The sequence below is a fragment of the Coffea arabica genome, chromosome 4c (assembly GCF_036785885.1).
Source record: "Coffea arabica cultivar ET-39 chromosome 4c, Coffea Arabica ET-39 HiFi, whole genome shotgun sequence".
NCBI classification, from domain to species: domain Eukaryota; kingdom Viridiplantae; phylum Streptophyta; class Magnoliopsida; order Gentianales; family Rubiaceae; genus Coffea; species Coffea arabica.
In genome coordinates this window covers 872,140-892,878 of record NC_092316.1, presented here as the reverse complement: position 1 = coordinate 892,878, position 20,739 = coordinate 872,140, and the positions used below count along the sequence as shown (strand labels likewise).

The 20,739-nt window shown below is 39.6% G+C and overlaps 2 protein-coding genes across 2 annotated transcripts; both read left to right on the top strand.

Annotated features, from left to right (window-relative positions):
- The first annotated feature begins 6,810 nt into the window (after positions 1 to 6,810).
- LOC140005067 (protein TIFY 10B-like) lies at positions 6,811 to 9,083 on the top strand. Its single transcript, XM_072045202.1, has 5 exons — positions 6,811 to 7,132; positions 7,641 to 7,812; positions 7,925 to 8,217; positions 8,298 to 8,355; positions 8,515 to 9,083. The coding sequence occupies exons 1-5, from the start codon at positions 6,961 to 6,963 to the stop codon at positions 8,621 to 8,623; spliced, it is 804 nt and encodes a 267-aa protein (XP_071901303.1). The 5' UTR covers positions 6,811 to 6,960; the 3' UTR covers positions 8,624 to 9,083.
- A 6,586-nt stretch (positions 9,084 to 15,669) lies between these two features.
- Positions 15,670 to 20,505, top strand: LOC113742145 (oligouridylate-binding protein 1B). The gene is made up of 12 exons (XM_027269871.2): positions 15,670 to 15,997; positions 17,309 to 17,370; positions 17,725 to 17,827; positions 17,956 to 18,032; positions 18,110 to 18,171; positions 18,276 to 18,363; positions 18,493 to 18,568; positions 18,656 to 18,686; positions 18,919 to 19,038; positions 19,226 to 19,311; positions 19,569 to 19,745; positions 19,998 to 20,505. Exons 1-12 carry the CDS (start codon positions 15,893 to 15,895, stop codon positions 20,280 to 20,282), a joined length of 1,272 nt encoding a protein of 423 aa, XP_027125672.1. The 5' UTR covers positions 15,670 to 15,892; the 3' UTR covers positions 20,283 to 20,505.
- Positions 20,506 to 20,739: the final 234 nt, after the last annotated feature.

Genomic DNA, 20,739 nt, shown 5'->3' with positions numbered 1-20,739 from the left:
AAATGGATGGAAAGCCGTTAATGTCGTTGCTCCTGTCCTGGTCTTGGTCCTGCCACGGTGCCACTCCCTATTTTCCCATGATTTTGGAGGGTTGGAGCATTGACGGACGGTCCCGCCAGAAGTTTCGATTGCGATGGATTCAACCCTTTTTTATTTCACACCCCTTAGCATTGCTTTGCCCGATTCGATTTCACCAATTTAGTGACCTTCTCCATGGGTTCAATTAATCGGCTATGAATTCTACCTACCGCTTGGTGACTAGTGCAACTAAAAATCCGTTTCTTTTATTTTTTTATTTTTTAAATACATTTTTCTTCCACCTTTAAATAATGAAACTAAGCTCAAATGAATTTATATATAAAGCTAAGCTCAAATGAATTTTTATCGAATCAAATTGAATAATTCAAATATTTTATTAAGCAAATTTTAAAATTTATGCTGATCAAATTAAGCCTAAACCAAACATAAAATTTTATCAACACAAAATGTCAATACGGTATTTAATTTGATTATTTGGGGAACCAAATCCAAACGACGCCTGAGTCAATCAAGCCTCTATATCTAGCAGCAGACTTGCATGCTGGCTCGACTTTGTGCCTTCACGGGCCGGCCCGTAGTTTCGAACGGAAATGTTCGTCATGTACAACTGCACGTTACGTTTTGTTTTTGCCATCCAAGAAAAGTCTAAATCCTGCTGTCACGACTCACGGCGCAGGGGCCCGTGGAATTGGACATTCTTAAGGCATGCAACATTCAACTCCTGCTGCCACGTAGAAGTCGAGCTGGAATGTAAGCAGAAATTAAATGTTAAAAATACACGACTAGGTTGTTGTACTGGTTTCACTGGCTCATTTAGGCTGGCTTTTTATTTACTTTTTTTTTTTTTTTGGGTAGATCCGCAATATGCTATCAAATATTTGCCTCAAAAATATTAGACGAAAAGGAAAAGAAAGCAGTAGAGAACTTGATTTAAAATTTTACTTAAAAATTTAAGAAAAAAAAGGTGAAAATTGAACAAAAGACTTGTGCTTTTATAAAATTTAATTGGCTCGGTTCCAATGTTTCCATGGGCAACACTTGCTCCCTAATGAGATCGTTTATTAAATAAGGTGTTTTAGAGAACTTAAAAGTTAATTGTATTTTTGGACGGGAAGTTTGGTTATGATTTGTGAGGGATGAAAAAGTAAACTAAAACTATCGGATAGGACTAAATGAGTATTGAATGCGGTCGACTCTTACACCAATAATTATTTTGATATGTGTTTTAAATTATGCAATATAGCATCATTATTGTTGTAATAATTAATGTAAATGTATAATGATTAGCGATATTTCTAATATTAATATAAAAATACTTACTTTTTTATAATAAAAAAAAGTTAACAAAGCTTTCTTAAATTATGTGAGAAAAAAAAAATCGAGATTACCAAAATAGGGCAGAGGAAATATTGGAGTTTGTGAAGTCAAAGATGGACCGAAATGTGGACCGGTTTCCTGTAATGGGGCTGGACATTAGCAGTTGCTGCGAAGTTGCCAAGGTGGTTGGTGTGGGGGTTGGGGCATCTTTTCTGCAACAGAAATCTCAGAGATTGGCCGAATGAATTTTAAGTTTACTGGGTCAAAAAAATGAACTGGCTGGGATTAGGCCATTGGACCAGGCCCGTCACCCGAGTCTTCGTCTACTGCTCAGTTGCTGAAAGTTCCACGAGAGTGACTACACCACAGTAGCCTATAGCTACAGGTGTGAAGTGGGTCCGATTCCACGATCACCTTCATTGGATCTTAGCCATCCACCTGTTGAATGAAGAAATGAAAACTCACACGCGCTTCACATGCTAGATCTATCCCATTAAATAGACCACCTTTATTTACCTTGACTAATTGGACGTGACTAGTCCACAACAAACCATCTTTCCCCGCTGGCGCTCCCTCCTCTCCTGACGATTGACGAAGGGCCCCTGCAATTTGCCCATTGCCACGCAATTGTACTGTAAAGTATAAACACTCAAATAATAGTAAATAAGAAAAATCGTTCAAAATATATTTCAAATTTGGTCAAATAATTTTTAAATTTTTGGTTTTAAAATATTAATTTTAGGTTCCTTATAAATTCAATTTAGCAAATTTGATTCTAACCATTTTTTTAACTTGAAATCAACACGTGATTCGTATGCAGTCATTTTTTATATATAATAGGTCAAATTTCTTTTTTTTTTTTGAAAAATGAATATAGATTAAATAAAATATCACTTTTTTAGAGAAAAATGAATATAATTCATGTCTGATCTTACTTTTTCTTTAACTATAAATGAAATTTAACATTTTTACTTCTAAAAAATGATTATATGTGAGTCACGTGATAGATTCATGACATAAAAAATAAAAAAAAAAAATCTAGGTTACGATTGAATTTTATCAATTTGGTTTTATAAAATATGTTGAATTACCATTTTAAAAGCGAATGAGGAAAAAAAATCATTTAACAAAATGTAAGAGAAATTTTTTTCTAGTAAACAAAGCTATTAAAATATCGAATATAGACGTTAACGTAATTTGTTAGCACAAGTTTGAATAAGTAACAAAATATGATGTGTTTTTATATATTTTTTTTGCCTTAGTATCTATATTTATTGTTTTAGTGTATGTATTTATTTTGTTAGTATATTTGTACTACACCTTGTAATTGTAACTAGCAACTAAAGAGGCCCCTTTGCAGACTTCAGTAGTTGTGCTCTTCATTAACGAAATTAGCAGTAGTATTTAGTGCTTGTATTCTCCTCAACTAATACTACTGTATTTGGCAAATTCCAGCCGACAGCAACGAGAGCTTTTAATGAACTGACCTGTTTGCAAATGTGTCCGTATTTTGCCCGTTCGAATTGGACAAAAAAAAACTTCAATCGTGGAATAAAGGAATCGATTTCGAACACAGCAACATTAGGCTCGTTTAATAATCGAATCGAATTTAGCTCGTATAATTTAATGAGTCAAACTTAAACATTTATACAAATAAATGTATCAAATTCAAAAAATATTTATAATTTATTAAGATTCGAGTCAAAATTAAACCCTAGAACATCAACCATTAGACTCGGTCAAAGCTCTAACAGTTGCCCTCAAGAACTGAACGTGCTCTATTGCGAGTTGCGTGGAAATTCAGAAAGTCCAACAAAAATCAACTCCGTATTGGCGTGGCGGTCTGCATTACCGAACTTTCAACTATTGCACCTGTGTGGACTGGACTGTCGGCCCTCTCCGCTGTACACTTTTGTACTAGTTGTCACTTGTGGGCTAAGAAAAAGGAATAAAACGTGTTTTTGTGGATGCGTGAAAAACGTTTGCTTTTATAGTGCTGAGGTTATCTTTTCTTGACAAATTCTTTAGTCGCAATGGCACGGATGTCAAGAAATAGAAATCTTAGATTTAAATTTCCCTTTTCCCTTTTTAAATGTTAAAATAGTAAATTCAACCGTTCCCCTCTTGCTCGATCTTGAATTCATTAACCTTTTCCGTACAAGTAGCCTACTAATAATAATCACGTAAAAGATGAAAACAGAAAAAAAACTCTTCATATTTGTAGCTTTACTTATAGACTTTGTCCGCTTGTGAAACTTGTCTATAAGATGCTTCTAATTACTTCAAACTAAAATGGCAAAACGTCCCCAATATGAATGATTAGTGAGTTTGACTGTAAAAAAATATGATTGAAAATCATGACACGGTTTTATGCGATATAGATGCGAACATAGTTAAAAATTTTGGAGACGGTCATCTTTTGAGATTAATTTATTTTCCTCGCATAGAGTTGTATAGCATATCATTTTTCTATGTCTAGCGGTTGGATTTGGGAAGAATGGGGGAGGGTTAGAAGGGTCCAAGAAAAGATTTTATTTTATTTTTTCTATTTTAGCTTACATTCTTTTAATAATTAATTTGTTATCTTTTAAATTAAGCTAACGGTTAGGTGGAAAGTTGAAAGGAGCTGTAAATCTTTTATCTTTTTAATTGAATTAACAATTGAGTGGTAATATAAGAGAAATTATAAATAAAAGATATTGAGTTTAAATCTAAAAAAAAAAAAAAAAAAAGCTGTTTGCATGTAATGCGTAACACATGGCGAGGAAAGATTAAAGAACGACAATAAGTGATGGGCCACAGCTCCGTTGAAAAGGTATAAGATTAAAAACTACTTAGTTGAGATGGCCAAACTATTACTGTACCCTCCGGAAAATTGAAGAAAATGTTAAATTTAGGTGAGATCTAAAATTTCGATTTGGTGTGAAATGAGGCCGTGATCACGAGGCGAATTCCCGTGGTTGCACCAATGTTTTGAAAATTTGATCGGACCGGTCAGTTGAAGCACGAACCGAACATGCCTCCGATCCGATTCAACTAAAAATCCAGAGAAGTAATTAAACTAGTCAAAATTGATAAAAATCGGGAGGTTCAACGGATTTTTATTAAGTTTTTTAAAAATAAATATTTTAGTTTTATTAAAAAATTTAATACTAAAATAAATAAAAAATTATTAAACCTTTGAACCGAAAGATTTTTTTAATTTACTCCCCGGTCCCAATTTAAAAATGTTGGGCTGCACAAGCAACGACCAATACATTTCGCGGTAAAGGTCGTTCAAGGTGGCTATGCAGCGGTAAACGGAATTGGCCATTTGTTGCTTTCATACGGCCTTCTGATGGCTCTTTCAACTCCTACCCGACTTCCAAGAGAAACTCAAATTTTGTTATATGATTAATTCCTGTTTAAGGGGCCCATGCATCTCTTTTTTGGTATAATCCAATGGTATTCGATGAGATCCCTTGCGGGAAAAGCTTTCCCAACGTAATCCTTTACATTTCCATGGTTTCAAATCGAGGTCTCATGGCTAAGAAATGCCCGTTTCATCCATTTACGCCAGCATTCGTTGGTCCCATGCCTCTCCTTTTTTGGTATAACCCAAAGATATTTGTATTCATTTTACGATCTATGACTAATCCCGTTCAAACTGTGTCGGACTCTTTAGGGGAGCTCTTTCAACGTTATCCTTTACATTTTCATGAGTTTCGAATAAAAAATTTTATGATTAAGAGATGCAGATCCTTTTATTTACACCAACATCCAATGTCCCATGCATCGCCTTCGTATACGAAAAGAAGAGAAACTATGAAGAAATTCTAACCAACTAGTCAACGTGAAGAAATTCTAACCTAGTGGCTCTATTCTTGTGAAGCACCGACACTAATTCATTTTATTGATAAGGATAAAATACTCCTTTATAAAATATATGTGTTCAAATTTTATTATTCATGTAATGGCTATATTGATAAGTGATTTGTAAAAATCTTTTGAAATGATTCGTGATTCTAGGAGTATGTCTTAACTTATAGTGATTGTTGGAGTCAATTATACGAAGTAAAGAAATCTAGTATTGTTAGATATTATACATTGACCCAATGAAAGGTATATAGAGTTAAAAACTGAAATTTAAAAAATTAGGCCCAATCAAAATTGCTAATTTTTGAGAAAAAAAGTTGTGAAATCATGTTTTTTGATACATTTTTTTATTATTTTTTTATCTCATATATATTAAATGCTTATAATATGTCATGTATATTGAATGCTAATATTACCTTTTTTTGAGCTCTAACTTTTCCTGCAATCATCTTTTAATCTTACATTCCATGTCTTGTTTCGCCGCTACAAATAATCATAATCACCTCCCGAGGAAACGAGGGATCCAACTAGGGAAGAAAAGCTTTAAAATCTCCCAAAATTTTAAAAATTTAGGAGAAAAAGAAGCAAACCTTACAAGAATAGGAAAACAAATTAATCGCGACGGCGCACTAAAGCATAAATACGCTGGCGTGTCGAGCCTCAAATCAACGGGAAGCTTAGGTTATCATTAGACGCAAGCCCCAAAAAAGAAAAAATAATCCGTAAAATGTGTAAAAGTTTATGAAGTCGATGTCGACCAAGGAAGACTTTTAGGACGGATACTAAGGTCTTGTTTGCATTTCTGTTTTTTGTAAAAAAAAATTACGTCGTTTTTCGTGATAATATTTCTCTATTATCTTTTTTTGGGAGTGGGTACTTAACGCATTATCTTAGCTAACCGTCAATGTGTTTGGATAGTGGGTTATTTTGAGATATTTTTACTGTAATATTTTTTGTGATGTGATGTATGTGAGGTAAAAAGATAATTGAAAAGATAAAAAACTATGTTGGAAATTATAATAGTGATGTAAGCAAATATATTTGAAAAAATAACCCACTAGTAGTATACCAAAAAAAAAAAAAAAAGGCACGTAACGTTACGCTGCACTCAAACGCAAACATATTGGGACAAAAAATTTAAGAAGAAAAGAAAAGAAAATTTTCAAAAAAATGTGTGAATTGGACCCACGTAAATTGACTATTGTTGCCATTGATATGGTCCGGCGTTAAGTAAAGAAAGTGTTCCTGTGCCGAAGGCTGCTAGGATTTATCCAACTCCACATCATTTCTCTTTCTTAAAGGGTCCAGTCTTTTTATCCAGCAATGGCAATTAACACGTGCTATAACACAGGTCCATCCACTCCCCACCCCCTAAACCCCCACCCTTCTCTCTCAAGCGGTCAAGCCGCTCTTTTTTCTAACAAAAAGAAATGAGGACCACACTGGCCACAGCCAGACCCCGATTACCAAGAATAGGAGAGCGGAAAACCATTTGATAAGCGTCCTGCCGTACCTTCCACTCTTCCATAGGTCCATTGTCCTCTTCTCCTCCTCCCACTTCCTTTTCAGGATATATTCCCCTAAAGGCCAAAACCAAAAACAAATCTTTCGCTTCAAGCTCTCGAGTTTACGGGGGGGAAAAAAAAATAAAGAAGTGAAAGAAGAACGGCATGACCAAGAGAGTTTTCTGAGTGTCTTGAACTTCGAAGAGCCAGACGCTTCATAGTCTTGATTCTAAAGGCAACAAACATGTCTGCTTCACACAATTCCTTTGTCAGCAGCAAAGCCTCTGGTAAGGGTAAAGCACTGGAGAAATCAAACTTTGCTCACACTTGCAACCTCTTGAGTCAGTATGTTAAAGAAAGAGGTGGCTTAAGAGATCTAAATCTTGCTGGAATCAGCTGTAAACCAGAAGCTATAGGTACATAAATTCTTCCCTCCCCCCCCCCCGCCCCCCCGAAGGGGGGGGGGATGTTCTGATTTATCATTAATTTCTGTCCGTTTGAGTCTCAAATCTGAATGTACTCCCTCGTATTACTAGGATTTTCCATTGAAATGCGTTCAAGGGAGCTGCTTTCCTTGTCCCTCTTCTTTGTTCTTCAGAATTTCCAGTATGCAAGCAAAATTGGATTTTCTTATTCCTTGGCCTTTGTCCGGGTTACAAGAAGGTTTTACAACGACTTAAATAATAGGAAGATACTTCAGTTATAAATTAAATTAAGCTGATGGTTAACTTGAATTTGTAGCTACAATTGTTTTTTTTTTCTTTAATTAAAAAAAGGGACTTAAATTTGTATCTGCACTTGCTGTGCTTTGCTTTACTTTTCACTGATTGGTAACTTCCATGTATGGTAGGAGTAATAATTGGCAATGAATACTTCAATCTATAGCCGAACTAAGCGCTTCCGCTTTGATATGCTTGTTTTCAGCTAAACCAGAAGAACCTGAAACTTCCACCTCTACGCTGAACTTACTCAACAGCTTGGAAATTCCGGAACAGCCCTCGTCAGAACAGAGCAAGCCTGTTGATCCCTCATCTCGATTTGCTCCCTTGGTCACTTCCAATACTCCGGAGGATGCCTCAAGAAATGTTAGTCCTAGGTTCGTTCTTCTCTTTCAAGATTCTGCCTTTGTTGTGGTGCGTTGTGTGATTTCGAAGTAACTGTCTTGAGGGTAGGATTGACTGGTGGCACGCTTTTGGTTCATATTGCAGGGAGGAGATGGCAGGTGAACCCAAGAGAGCCCAGATGACTATATTTTATGCGGGGGATGTAATCGTGTTTGACGATTTACCAGCTGAGAAAGCTGAGGAAATAATGCTTTTGGCTAGCAGTGGAGGATCTGGTAATGCTAATGCTAGCGGAAGATTCTCGACACCTAATAACAGTGTGGAGAAACTCTGCTCTGCTGGTGCTGTGGCGTCCGGATCTAGAGCACCGGCTGATCCAGTTTGTACTGCTGCTCAAGAATCGCCTAAGCAACCCCAGCCTGAAGCTAATACTTCTGGTTAGTCACTACCTGATATCAGTAGTTATCTTCTCCGTTAAATGCTTGATACCAATAGGATTGTTGTTTCCGTGTTTCAGAATTGCCAATTGCAAGAAGATCATCACTTCATCGGTTCCTTGCCAAGAGAAAAGATAGGTAAGGGTGGATATAATTACTTTGCTACTCTTTCAGAATAAGTTTGGCTCTCAGTTTCTTCATTACCTTGATTAGATACACTTAATTTACGAGGGGACGTGTTCATGAATGACAATCTGAGGGTGCTTGTTTCCCTTTTTGCTATTTTGTTTGATTCAGGGCTGGTGCAAGAGCACCATATCAATTGCACAACAACAACAACAACAACAACGATCGACCAGAATCTTCTTCCAAGGATGATCAGGAACAGCTTGAACTCAAATTATAGCTACAACTTCAGAAACTTCTGAAGTTGTGTGTTTTAATTGGCTTATACGGGCTCTCTGACATACACGTATATACGAGCTCAATTTTTTCTGATCTGTAGCTGTTACCAGCCTTTTTGGACGCTACGGATTCAACTTACCCTACTGCAGTCGACTCCAGGCGCTACGGATTTTTCAAGTTCTACGCTTGTTTTTTTTTTTTTTTTTTCCCTCTGAAGCTCTTGATTTTTGTAAAATGGCAATTTTTTTTCCTTGGGTTTCAGTAGCACTGGTAGAGGCCTGAGGGACGGGGTTCCATTTTTTGTGGGAGCTGTACTGGACGCTATTGTTTGCTTTGTTTGAAGTATTACTCTAGCATATTTGACATCATTGTTTAGGGAGGGAAAAAAAAAAAACCCAGAATCCACCAGTGGCGGAAACCTTGACCTGCTGTATTTCAAATAATATGTGGTTTGTATCGTATATATATTTTATAACTCATCTTTTTATATTTTTAATAATTTTTTAATTTTATATATATTATATTATAAAAAATACGATAGTAGTTATTTCAAATAATATTCTGTCCAAACAAAACATTTATCACGCAGGGTTCCGGGCTTTGCGGAGGTTAATGGTACCCAAGAGAGCACGTGCCCTCACTAGTGTAGCTGAGGTGTCAGAATCTAAGAAGAAGAGTCAAATTTGTTTCGTTAGTATTTTTTGTTGTTGGGCAAGTTATACCTATGTATAAATTATGAGAAGGTATACTACACAGAGACTTGTATAATGGATTGAAGAAGCACGGAACTTTCCCGAGGAGAGCTGACCTGATCAGCTCGGGGTGCTGATGGAAGAGCTGACTCCAAGCCTGCAAAACGAACAAGGATGAGCTAGCAGAGGGGGCCTGAGGGTTGACCCCGAGGGCACTCCGACGGTCAAGTTAGTTTTCCGGTGAGTAGAGTTCACGGGAAGTAGTAACAACCGGGAGTAATTTGCCTATAGTGAGCGTACCTTGGGCAATGGGTGTGTAGCACTATTTATACCTAGGTCAGAGTCCGACCTCCGTACGTTCCAGGACCTTCCTGATATAATCTCAATCCCGCGCCGAGCGGGATCTCCTCCGACCTCTGCGGGACGGTCTCCTGATCCCCCTGGAGCCCTAGCGGGGGGGACGGTCCAGGGCGGTCGCCAGGAGCCTGGGACCGGAGCCCAGCTCGACTATATCTGGGCTGCCACGTGTCTAGGTCCAGTACGGGGCCTCTACACTAGCCCCCTAGATTAGGTAAGGCTTACAGGCAGACCTAATCTATACTCTGTCACGTGGGAGACCAGCGTCGCGCACTGCTCTGCCCCAGTCACCTCTGGTACAGTGCTGTCACTGAGAAAACCGCGCCGATCTCCTGGGTCGAGCGTCAAACTCCCAAGTTTCAACAAACTTGATCAATGCGTGCCGACCTCATGGGACCGAGCATCAAATTGCCACTGACATGGTTTAAGCCCCCAACTTTTAAAGATTTGAGCCTTGCCGACCTCCTGGGTCAAACAAACTCATTCAAGTTAAGGCACAACGTGCCGACCTCTTGGGGCCGAATATCGTACTTTCCGACTTCAAAATTTCAAGCCGTGCCGACCTCTTGTGGCCGAACATCATACTTTGAAGGCAGTCACGCCGACCTCTCGGGTCGAGCGTCGAACTTTGATTTTAGCGGATATGCCAACCTCTTGGGGTCGAGCATCACATTCTCAGGGCAATCGTGCCGACCTCCTGGGCCGAGCCAGCGTGCTCCCTGATTTTGACAAGCTACCTCAAAGTAAGTCACGGCGTGCCGACCTCTTGGGGTCGAGCATCGCACCTTCAAGAAGGTCATGCCGACCTCCGGGGTCGAGCACCAAACTTCAAAGGCAGTCACGCCGACCTCCTGGGTCGAGCGTCAGATATGTTAAAGACAATTATGCCGACCTCCTGGGTCGAGCACCAAACTTCAAAGGCAGTCACGCCGACCTCCTGAGTCGAGCACCAAACTTCAAAGGCAGTCACGCCGACCTCCTGGGTCGAGCGTCAGATATGTTAAAGACAATCATGCCGACCTCCTGGGTCGAGCACCAAACTTCAAAGGCAGTCACGCCGACCTCCTGGGTCGAGCGTCAGATATGTTAAAGACAATCATGCCGACCTCCTGGGTCGAACACCAAACTTAAAAGGCAGTCACGCCGACCTCCTGGGTCGAGCGTCAGATATGTTAAAGACAATCATGCCGACCTCCTGGGTCGAGCACCAAACTTTAAAGGCATTCATGACCCATGATTCCACGATTGCGGCTCTTGCTCGAGTAATTTGTAAGACCGAACTGAGTAGGACCAGTTCGTTTTTTGTATGAATTCCTTTGTAAATAGAATCTTGTGGAATGAATAGACTTTTGTTTCTTTTATACTTGGCAAAATTTTTCATTCATGTCTTTCTTATCATGCTATTTAAATACACTTGCGCGAACAGACTCCGAGCTGGCGTACGATCTGACTTTCGGACTCGTTATTGGAGGCCCTGAAATCGAACCTCAAGGCGCAAGCCAATTCTTCCTCCATAGAGCTGATTAGGAGTGGTCTGACTCCACGCCCTTGCTTGATGCTCTATCAATATACGATGTCTACGTTGGGATGGCCTGTCCAGCAACCTCCTTGGCTTCTTCGGCCTGTACAGCCTCTCCGACCTGTTTGGTCTCGACAGCTTCTTCGACCTGTTCGGCCTCAGCTGCGTCTTTGGCCACCTCGGCCTCGATGGCTCTCACGGCCTGCTCGGCCTTAGCTGATCTCACGGCTCGTGTGACCTCGGCAGCTTCTCCGGCCTGTTTGGTCTCAGCTGTGTCTCTGGCCAGCTCGGCCTCGACGGCTCTCGTGGCCTATATGACCTCGGCAACGTCTCCGGTCTGCTCGACCTCAGCTGCGTCTCTGGCCAGTTCGGCCTCGGCCGCTCTTACGGCCCGTATGACATCGGTACTTCTCTGGCCTTCTCGGCCTCAGCTGCGTCTCAGGTCAGCTCTGCCCTGGCAATTCTTGCGGCCTATATGACCTCGGCAGCTTCGCCGGCCAGTTCGGTCTCAGCTGCGTCTCCGGTCAGCTCGGCCTCGACGGCTCTCGTGGCCTATATGACCTCGGCGACGTCTCCGGTCTGCTCGACCTCAGCTGCGTCTCTGGCCAGCCCGGCCTCAGCTCGCGCAGGAGTCTCTCTGGCCTATTTGGCCTCAGCTAGCTCAACGCGAGCCTCTCCGACCTCTCTTGTGCGCCTTTCAAACGATTGGCTTCCTCTGCATTAGCTTTCTCGTGAGCTTGATTCAGCATCTCTCGAACTGACTTGGGAAGTCTCTCTACGAACTCGGTGTATAGCTTCTGCTTGCGCAGTCCGAGGTGGTCAGGTCACCTCGTCCTGGTCCGAGGGTCGCGGACGAGATGGAGTCCGCGGCCGTTTCCTCCTGCGGGGCTGATCCCGTGACTCATCCTCCGAAGGGTCAGGGGGCAACTCCTTGTCTTTCCCCTTAGCCTTGGAAGTCTGCGCGCTTCCAGCCCCCTCTTTCTCCTTCGCTTGCCGGATTAGGTCCTCCAGCATCGGGAGGTTCTCCGTCACGAACTGGAGGATCTGCTGTCTTCACTCCCCTGAGAGGGCCGAGCCCCCCGCGCCCCCGGCCTCCTCGGTCTCCGCTCGCCGGCTCTCGGGCCGGTGCTCTCAACGGTTCGCTTGGATCGTGTTCTTGCCATCAACACAACAATAATTACCTTGCGTTTCCCACAGACGGCGCCAACTGAAGAAGTACGGAACTTCCCCGAGGAGAGCTGACCTGATCAGCTCGGGGTGCTGATGGAAGAGCTGACTCCAAGCCTGCAAAACGAACAAGGATGAGCTAACAGAGGGGGCCCGAGGGTTGACCTCGAGGGCACTCCGACGGTCAAGTTAATTTTCCGATGAGTAGAGTTCACGGGAAGTAGTAACAACCGGGAGTAATTTGCCTATAGTGAGCGTACCTTGGGCAATGGGTGTGTAGCACTATTTATACTTGGACCAGAATCCGACCTCCGTACGTTCCAGGACCTTCCTAATATAATCTCAATCCCGCGCCGAGCGGGATCTCCTCCGACCTCCGCGGGACGGTCTCCTGATCCCCCTGGAGCCCTAGCGGGGGGGGCGGCCAGGGCGGTCGCCAGGAGCCTGGGGCCGGAGCCCAGATCGGCTATATCTGGGCTGCCACGTGTCTAGGTCCAGTACGGGGCCTCTGCACGGATGAAAAAGTATAATACACAAATTGAAGTGTTAAATCTTTAGATTAGCGTAACAAAACAAATTCTCCAAGTTCCAGTATGTGTTGGCGATTTAAATTAGTGAATGAATGAATGAAGGGAGTGTTTTCTCGAAAAATATGGAAACAAAAATTTTTCTATTATAATTACTAACGGTTGCGTAATTGTATGTATGATTTAAAAAGAGTAGGTTGATCAGTTTCAGCCCTCAATTTAGCAGATTTGATCGCATTGCTAATGAGAACGCTTTTATGCTGAGGTGTCTTCTTTTGGTCACTGAAAACTTTTCATATGGAACCGCACCACCAATAGGAGTACTACAGCAGTATCGGACTATGGGACACAAAAGTAGAGATGATTTTTTTTGTTAGAGACACGATAAATTTTATTCTACATCTATTATTACTCTACGTTAAGGGAAAGGAGTGGATCCATGAGAATCAATAGGGAACTTGAAAGGAACTGAATCGTTACTGGACCAAACAAGTATCTTTACATTTGCTGTAAAATTTTCAAAAATTTTTGAATAAGAATGCAGGTCGAATTCCTTGACCTGCATCCAATAAGAGAGTTTTAAATCTATCCCCAGTGGCCAACTACTTTTATTAGAGTAGTTGGTTGTGAAAGTAAAGATGATGAGAAATTTAAAATGCGGGATTTGGTTTTTGTTGACTATGGATCTTTTGTTACGCCTACAAGTGTTACAACTTATCCTAGTATGGTGATACATGTTCTTCTTTAATTATGATATAGAACTTAAGTCCAACTCTAGTCAGCCAAAAAAACTGTGGTTCCATTCTTCTCTCTGTCAAGGAAGATTCTTCTTCCTTTTTTCCCCCAAATCACCTAATTCAACCTCATAGAAATTCAAGTATGAATAATCTAAAAAAAAAAAAAAATTTAGATTATAAAATTTATCTTGTCAATGTTTGAATTGAATAAAAATATTCTAGAGGAAAACAAAATAAAAAACTGGGAGAAAGATTAGCCAATTTGAAAGAGAACAATGAGAAGGCCTGCCTACCCCAACTTCCTTATTTTTTGTGCTCTCCATTGGAGATAGATCATCAATTGTTGCTTGTTGCTTTGGTCAATAAGAGTTCAAACTTAATTAGAAGTTTTTATAGTTTAAAGATGACACGTGTCACTGCGTTAGGATATCTAATTGCTGTATTACATTTTTGGGCGTAGTAAAATACTTCTTGTTGTCTTCTCTTGTGGCTATGATTCGTCTATTACGCTTTATTTTGATGAAAAGTGTCTTATTTAATAATAACATCTCTAGTTAAGTTAATTCTTAGATTTTTTTTTTTTTTTTGGTAAGTTGGAGGTTTTAAATATAAGTCTCCTACTTACATTTTCTCCTTCTTATCACCCAACCCAACCGGTGTCATTGGGTTAATCTAAATAATCAATAATGGTTAACAAAACATCTCTTGTTAATATGACAATTATCCTTCTTCCTTTGCCATATTGCAAATCCTTCTTAAGCAAAATCCCTCATTTTGCAAAACACATATTAAATCTCAAGAAAAATCCACCGCTGCCAATTACTAGTTATCCTGCTACATCACCAGGAGCACGAAAGTTATTCCTTCAGGTACAACGCTATTTCTAACAGGTTGCTTACACGATAACTAAAGCCTAGTGACCTCTAAGTAGCTCCCAAATCTTGTAGTATATTACTTTGAAGTGTTGATAGGGGATGAATTGCAGAAAATTGGTATATCAAAATTCACAAGAATGGTGCCAAGATATATGGTTGAAAAATGGTCTCCTCCAAAACTTGGTGAAAATGGAGGGAGAATCGAATTTAATGTTAAACATGCCTGTTTTGTATTTGGGCTATTAAAAGTGGGCTGTTCTGGTTTACCTTGGGCTCTGCTACGTAGGCTTTTTGTATTGTTTTAACGTCCCAAAAACAAATAAAATTGGAAACATCCAACAAATAAAATTGGGTCATAATTTTCTTATGGATTAATCAAATTACAGGTCAAACTCTATAGATTTTGGCCCCATGACACTCACCCCCTGTAAGTTCCCTTTCCAAAAAAATTGGGTATGTTAATGAAATTTTTTTGGAAGTCTATGTTTTAATGTTTTTAATTTTGCTATGCTTTTGTCAAGTTTCAAGTGGAAGTAAATGTTTTGTTTGTGATGTTTCAACTTAAGGTTTTATAAGAATTGATATATTTAACTTTTATGTTTGATTTCACTAATTTGCTGAACATAAGATATTGAAAATTGACAGTCATGAAAATGTAATTGATAAGAAAAAGGAGAACAACTCTTAGAGTTTGGGGGATATTAGATTCTTTTTTTTTCTCTTCTTCTTTAAAAAAAACACAGACCATATCTACTGTCAATGGATATGATGGTTTAGTGGCGGCGAATTACGAGCAGGAACCTTCAGGCACCATTCCTGAAGGTTGATCACAAGGATTGGTTAACAAAAAAATTTATAATATTACGTGTTGTATTTCATTTTAAACGCTATGTGTAGGGTCACAAATATTTGCCCTTGTGTTCAAAATGATTTACATTACATGACCCCCAAAAAAAAAAAATATGCATCTTCATTCAATTGTTGAACAAAATCATTTTGAAATACAGAAATAGGGACCTTTTTTGTAATTTGGCTGAACCTTGAGGATTAATCAGTGATTTTATTAAACCTTAGGGGAAGTAAAATGTAAATTACTGGTTTACTGCATCTGTCTACGGTACGACTCGGTAAAAAGCGTCCTATAAATATCCGCGTGAGGCGAGGTTAATTCCCCCCTTTTAGATAGGCCTCTCTTTAATTTTCTTGTCTTTTTTCTTTTTCTTTTTTTCCTTTCTTTTTTTTTTTTCCTTTTTTCTTTCTTTAATTTTTTTTTCCTGTTTCTTCTTCTTCTTCTTCGAGGCCCCTAGGACCTAGCTCTTCTTCTCACTCTCGAAACCCTACCCTCCATCAAAATCTCTTCATCAATCAAGTCGATCAAATCGATCGTAACCCTAAAATGCAGCATCAGAGGCTGAAGCAACAGCAACACCAGGCGCTGATGCAACACGCGCTTCTTCAGCAGCAGTCTCTCTATCACCCTGGTCTTTTAGCTGCTCCTCAGGTTCGAAACTGTTCAATTTTTCTATTCTTTTTTTTAAACCTTGTGTAATATAACAGTTCTATCTCTTGATGGATATGTTTTCTTGTCCTTTGAGTTCCTCCCCCGCTTTTTCCTGAGAGCTGTTTTTTATGCCTGAGGATGATGAAATGGCTTCATTTTTTAACAATCCCATTCTTTACTATTGTTGGAATTGACCACAAAACCCTCTTTTTGTCTGCCTTTTGTACTTTTTCTGTTATATTCTCCTGGATAAATTGAATTGAATGGTTTGAAATGGTAAATTTGATAATTTGACCGCTGTAAAAATAAGGTTATGTGTTGTCCCTTTTTTTTTTTTTTCATTTTCCTGTTTGACTTCACTTGTTAATCAAGAGGCAATTGGAACTCTTTTCGTTGTTTTATAGTCCTTTGGGAGTGCCTGCAAGCTCTGTGTTTATATTTTTGTTTTGCCTTATATGTTTATCTGTTCAGGTTTTTCTACTGTGGGTGTTATTTTTCCATTGCATGATGCTGTCCATTGGGCTGTAGACCAGAAAGATGATTGCTTTTCCTTTTAAACATTACTTTTTTCGTTCAAGTTCACCGATATGGCTTTTTTATTTTTCTGTTACCCGGCTTTTTAGGAAATTTGAGAGGATTTAGAGAGTTTTATAGCTCACTTAAAGCACCAGTCTTTACTGTGAAAACGGTGGTTGTCAATGAGGATTGCATCTCTGAATTTTGATTATTCTTCTAGCTAACAGGGATGTAGCTTTCTAGTGTTCCATTGCTTCTGCGTACTAGTTAGTTTCTTTCTTCCTTTATTTTCCGATTTATGGTCAAAGTGTACAACAATTCTCATTCTTTCAAGATAAAATCTCATCTAAGAAAATGCAGCAGTTGGTTCAATTGACGGATTGCCATTTTGAGGCATTTAATCCAAGAAGGTAGCGGAGGCACTGGAAAGGTAGAAGTGTTATATAGACAAGCAGGGCTTTTAGGAAAGAATTTATCTCTCATGGTGCAACATTTTTTTACCCCCACTGATTGTGTTCGCTAACCGGATCTGTATTATGAAAATTTTAACATTTTGATCATTCCCCTTTATATGTCAATCTTCTTTACACGTCTTCTTTCTTCTATTTGTATTTGGTATATGGGTTTCTTCTTGCCCTGTATTGCAGAAGTTTTGGTAGTGACATGTTCGTGCTGTGCTTGGTCAAATCATTGTGTTCATTTCACTCGCCTGTACTTTGGTGGTTTCAGTTGTAGAGATACAAAGCACTATGATTTTTCTTTATTTTTATTCTTTTTTTTTTTTAATCTTTGCAGATTGAGCCAATTCCAAGTGGAAATTTGCCTCCTGGTTTTGATCCAAGTACATGCCGCAGCGTGTGAGTGCTGTTTGGAGCCTTTTTCTTAGTAGATGTATATATTGTCACATAGTGGGTTTGTTCCATAGAAGTGAAAGCAATTTTGCAACTAAGAATTCTTATTTCCCATTCAATGTGGTATTCTATTGTCTTTGTCCCTTTGCTTGCCCTTCATTGAATGTCATATTGAGTTATAGATATTCATCCAATGCTTATTTATGTGATAAACATAAGCATCTTTCTTGTGCCATTTGTGTGTACTTCTGTTCATAACGTGCTTCAGTAATCAAAGGAGATTCTTATAGATTCATTTATTTTTTTTTGTTTTCTTTTTCTTTTTAAACCTCTAGGTTTTTTATTTTTGAGAAATTGCAGGTATGTAGGAAACATCCATACCCAAGTGACTGAACCACTCATTCAGGAAGTTTTCTCGAGTACAGGTCCTGTTGAAGGTTGTAAACTTATTAGGAAAGAAAAGGTAGTCTACTTTTATTTTTTCTATACCCCATTCTGATTTTATGTTATCATACAATTGCCTGGGATATGTTTTGCCTTTTGTTCACTGACAGTCATGTCCTTCCACGCACTCCCTTTTGCTCCTTGCAGTCATCCTATGGATTTATTCATTATTATGATCGTAGATCTGCTGCACTTGCTATATTGTCTCTTAATGGGAGGCATCTGTAAGTAAACAGTATATATAGCACTCACTATAGTACTTGCTTGATTTTTCTGCTTTACTTATGTTATGGCTATGCAGGTTTGGGCAGCCAATTAAAGTTAATTGGGCATACGCCAGTGGTCAAAGGGAGGATACATCAGGTATGGTAATCTTTTATGTTTGATGTTCTTGTGATTCTGAAGTTATAAGAAGATGACATCATAACATATTCTTTGGTTAACTGCATGTTTTTTCTGTTGTGCAGGTCACTTCAACATTTTTGTTGGTGATCTTAGCCCTGAGGTTACTGATGCCATGCTGTTTGCTTGTTTTTCAGTTTACCCTAGTTGCTCGTAAGCATCCCCCCCCCTTCTCTTTCTATCTCTGTCTCCATATTGTTGGCTGCACTGATTATAATGCTTAAACTTGTGCCTGATTGGAGCATAAAGTTGATTATTTGAGCTGTTTTGTTTATATTACAGTGATGCAAGGGTTATGTGGGATCAGAAGACAGGCCGTTCAAGGGGTTATGGATTTGTATCTTTTAGGAATCAGCAGGTATGCCACTTTCCTGCAACTGTCATTTGGATATTTGATGCGCTTCACTGGTTTTATTCAATATTCAGGACTTCATTTTCTTTTCAGGATGCGCAGAGTGCAATAAATGACTTAACAGGTAAGAAAAATTGATGAAATGGGTTCGCCTCCCCCCCCCCCCCCCCCGCAGGCGGCGGGCGAGTGGCATGTTTTATCACTCACAAATCATTAAGAAATTGTCCAAATTTGAGATGGGGTTGCTTTTCTTGCTGTGATTATTTGCTCATGTTCATATAGTTGGTTGCTTTTGTATCTCTCTAGCTGCTGTTCGAATGGTTGCATCTTATACTTGGTGGTTCCTTTTGTTTCAGGAAAATGGCTTGGCAGTAGACAGATACGTTGTAATTGGGCTACTAAAGGTGCTGGTGCTAATGATGATAAGCAGAGTTCTGATGCTAAGAGTGTTGTGGAACTGACAACTGGTTCATCAGGTGAACAATCATATTCAGAAATAAGAAAGATATATTGTGTAGTCTTTCCCTTTCTAATGTTGTCTTTTCGTAATTTTAAAAGAGTGAAACAGGGAGAACTGGTGATTTCAGAGTTTACTCTGTTCATTAACAAGAGTGCTATATTTCTCACCAAGGATTTTTATTTTTTTATTTTTTTATTTTGCAGAGGATGGGAAGGAGGCAGCAAATAATGATGCTCCAGAGAATAATCCACAATTTACCACTGTGTATGTGGGCAATCTTGCTCCAGAGGCAAGAATCCATCCCTTCTGCTTGTTCCCTTCCCCAAAGGATTGTTACAAGTTTACAATCAATGAACAGAATTTTTAAGTTTATAAATGAGAATGTTGCCTGTTTCATTTACTTGTGTATACACACACGCACACACGTGTGTGTATCAGACTTTTTCTTCTTTCTTTTTTTTTTTTTTTTACTACATCAAAATAGTTGATTGTGGAACTTGCGAGTTTCTGGCAGGCACTTGAAGAATGTGCTTTTACTTTTTGCAGGCAACCCAACTTGATCTTCACCGGCACTTCCATGCTTTGGGTGCTGGAGTGATTGAGGAAGTCAGGGTTCAGCGTGACAAAGGATTTGGCTTTGTAAGATACAGCACCCATGCCGAGGCAGCTTTGGCGATTCAAATGGGCAATACCCAGTCAATTCTTTGTGGGAAACCAATTAAGGTGTGCCTTTCAGGTTCCTCTGACACCTATTTTGACATTTTCTTGGAATCATGAACTTACTCATCTGTTCCCTTTTATTTTGCTGGGTTACGGTAAGGAGCAGGGTTTGAGTACCTCCGAATATGCTTTCTTGTTTCCTTACCTTAATCAAATCCTTTGGTAAATTGTAGGCAAATTTGGTTGCTTTGGTATTGAATTGTGCTGGGATTTTCACTTAAAATTTAGACTTTTTCAAATTTCCTTGTGTCTTAGTGTTCATGGGGAAACAAGCCAACTCCACCAGGAACTAGCTCAAATCCACTTCCGCCACCGGCTCCTGCACCCTTGCCAGGCCTTTCAGCTACTGACCTCTTGGCCTATGAACGGCAACTAGCTATGAGCAAGATGGGTGGTGTCCATGCCCTCATGCACTCTCAAGGGCAACATCCCCTGAAGCAAGCATCTATGGGGTTGGGTGCTGCTGGAGCTAGCCAAGCAATATACGATGGGGGGTTCCAAAATGTTGCAGCTGCACAGCAGCTTATGTACTACCAGTGATGCAAGAAGATCAGGCATTGTAAACCCACCTAATTATCCTGCTCTACTTGCTGTTGTTTGAGGCTTGGAATTTTTTTTTTTTTTTTAATGTTTATTGACATTGACATGGATGGGTTTGTTAACCCATCCTTTACCTGCTTGCCATGTGTATCAACATATAGAATGTATGCTTTTTCATTGGTTTTGTAGGGAATGAAAGGCTACTAATCCTGTTAGTGTTGGACGGAGTTGCCTTGCTTGGTTGCTATTGTCTTCTGTGTACCCTTACGATGGGACACGGTTGCTTTTGAATTCTGAGGGCTATATGTATGGCGCTAGCAGTGTCGGGGCTGTCGAGACATTATTGCTTCCAAGTGGAGAAAACTGTAAGGCTCTCCCGCTTAAAGAAGTAACAAGAGTTAAACTTGTAAAGGAAATATAGGCCCCCGATGCGCATGCCAAGAGCGTTCCAGGGAAG

Coding starts and splice junctions, on each gene's coding strand:
- LOC140005067 (XM_072045202.1), top strand. CDS start 6,961: ATGTCTGCTTCACACAATTCCTTTGTCAGCAGCAAAGCCTCTGGTAAG. Junction 7,133..7,640: donor CTGTAAACCAGAAGCTATAG/GTACATAAATTC, acceptor GCTTGTTTTCAG/CTAAACCAGAAGAACCTGAA. Junction 8,218..8,297: donor GCCTGAAGCTAATACTTCTG/GTTAGTCACTAC, acceptor TCCGTGTTTCAG/AATTGCCAATTGCAAGAAGA.
- LOC113742145 (XM_027269871.2), top strand. CDS start 15,893: ATGCAGCATCAGAGGCTGAAGCAACAGCAACACCAGGCGCTGATGCAA. Junction 17,828..17,955: donor AACTTATTAGGAAAGAAAAG/GTAGTCTACTTT, acceptor TGCTCCTTGCAG/TCATCCTATGGATTTATTCA. Junction 19,039..19,225: donor ACTGACAACTGGTTCATCAG/GTGAACAATCAT, acceptor TTTATTTTGCAG/AGGATGGGAAGGAGGCAGCA.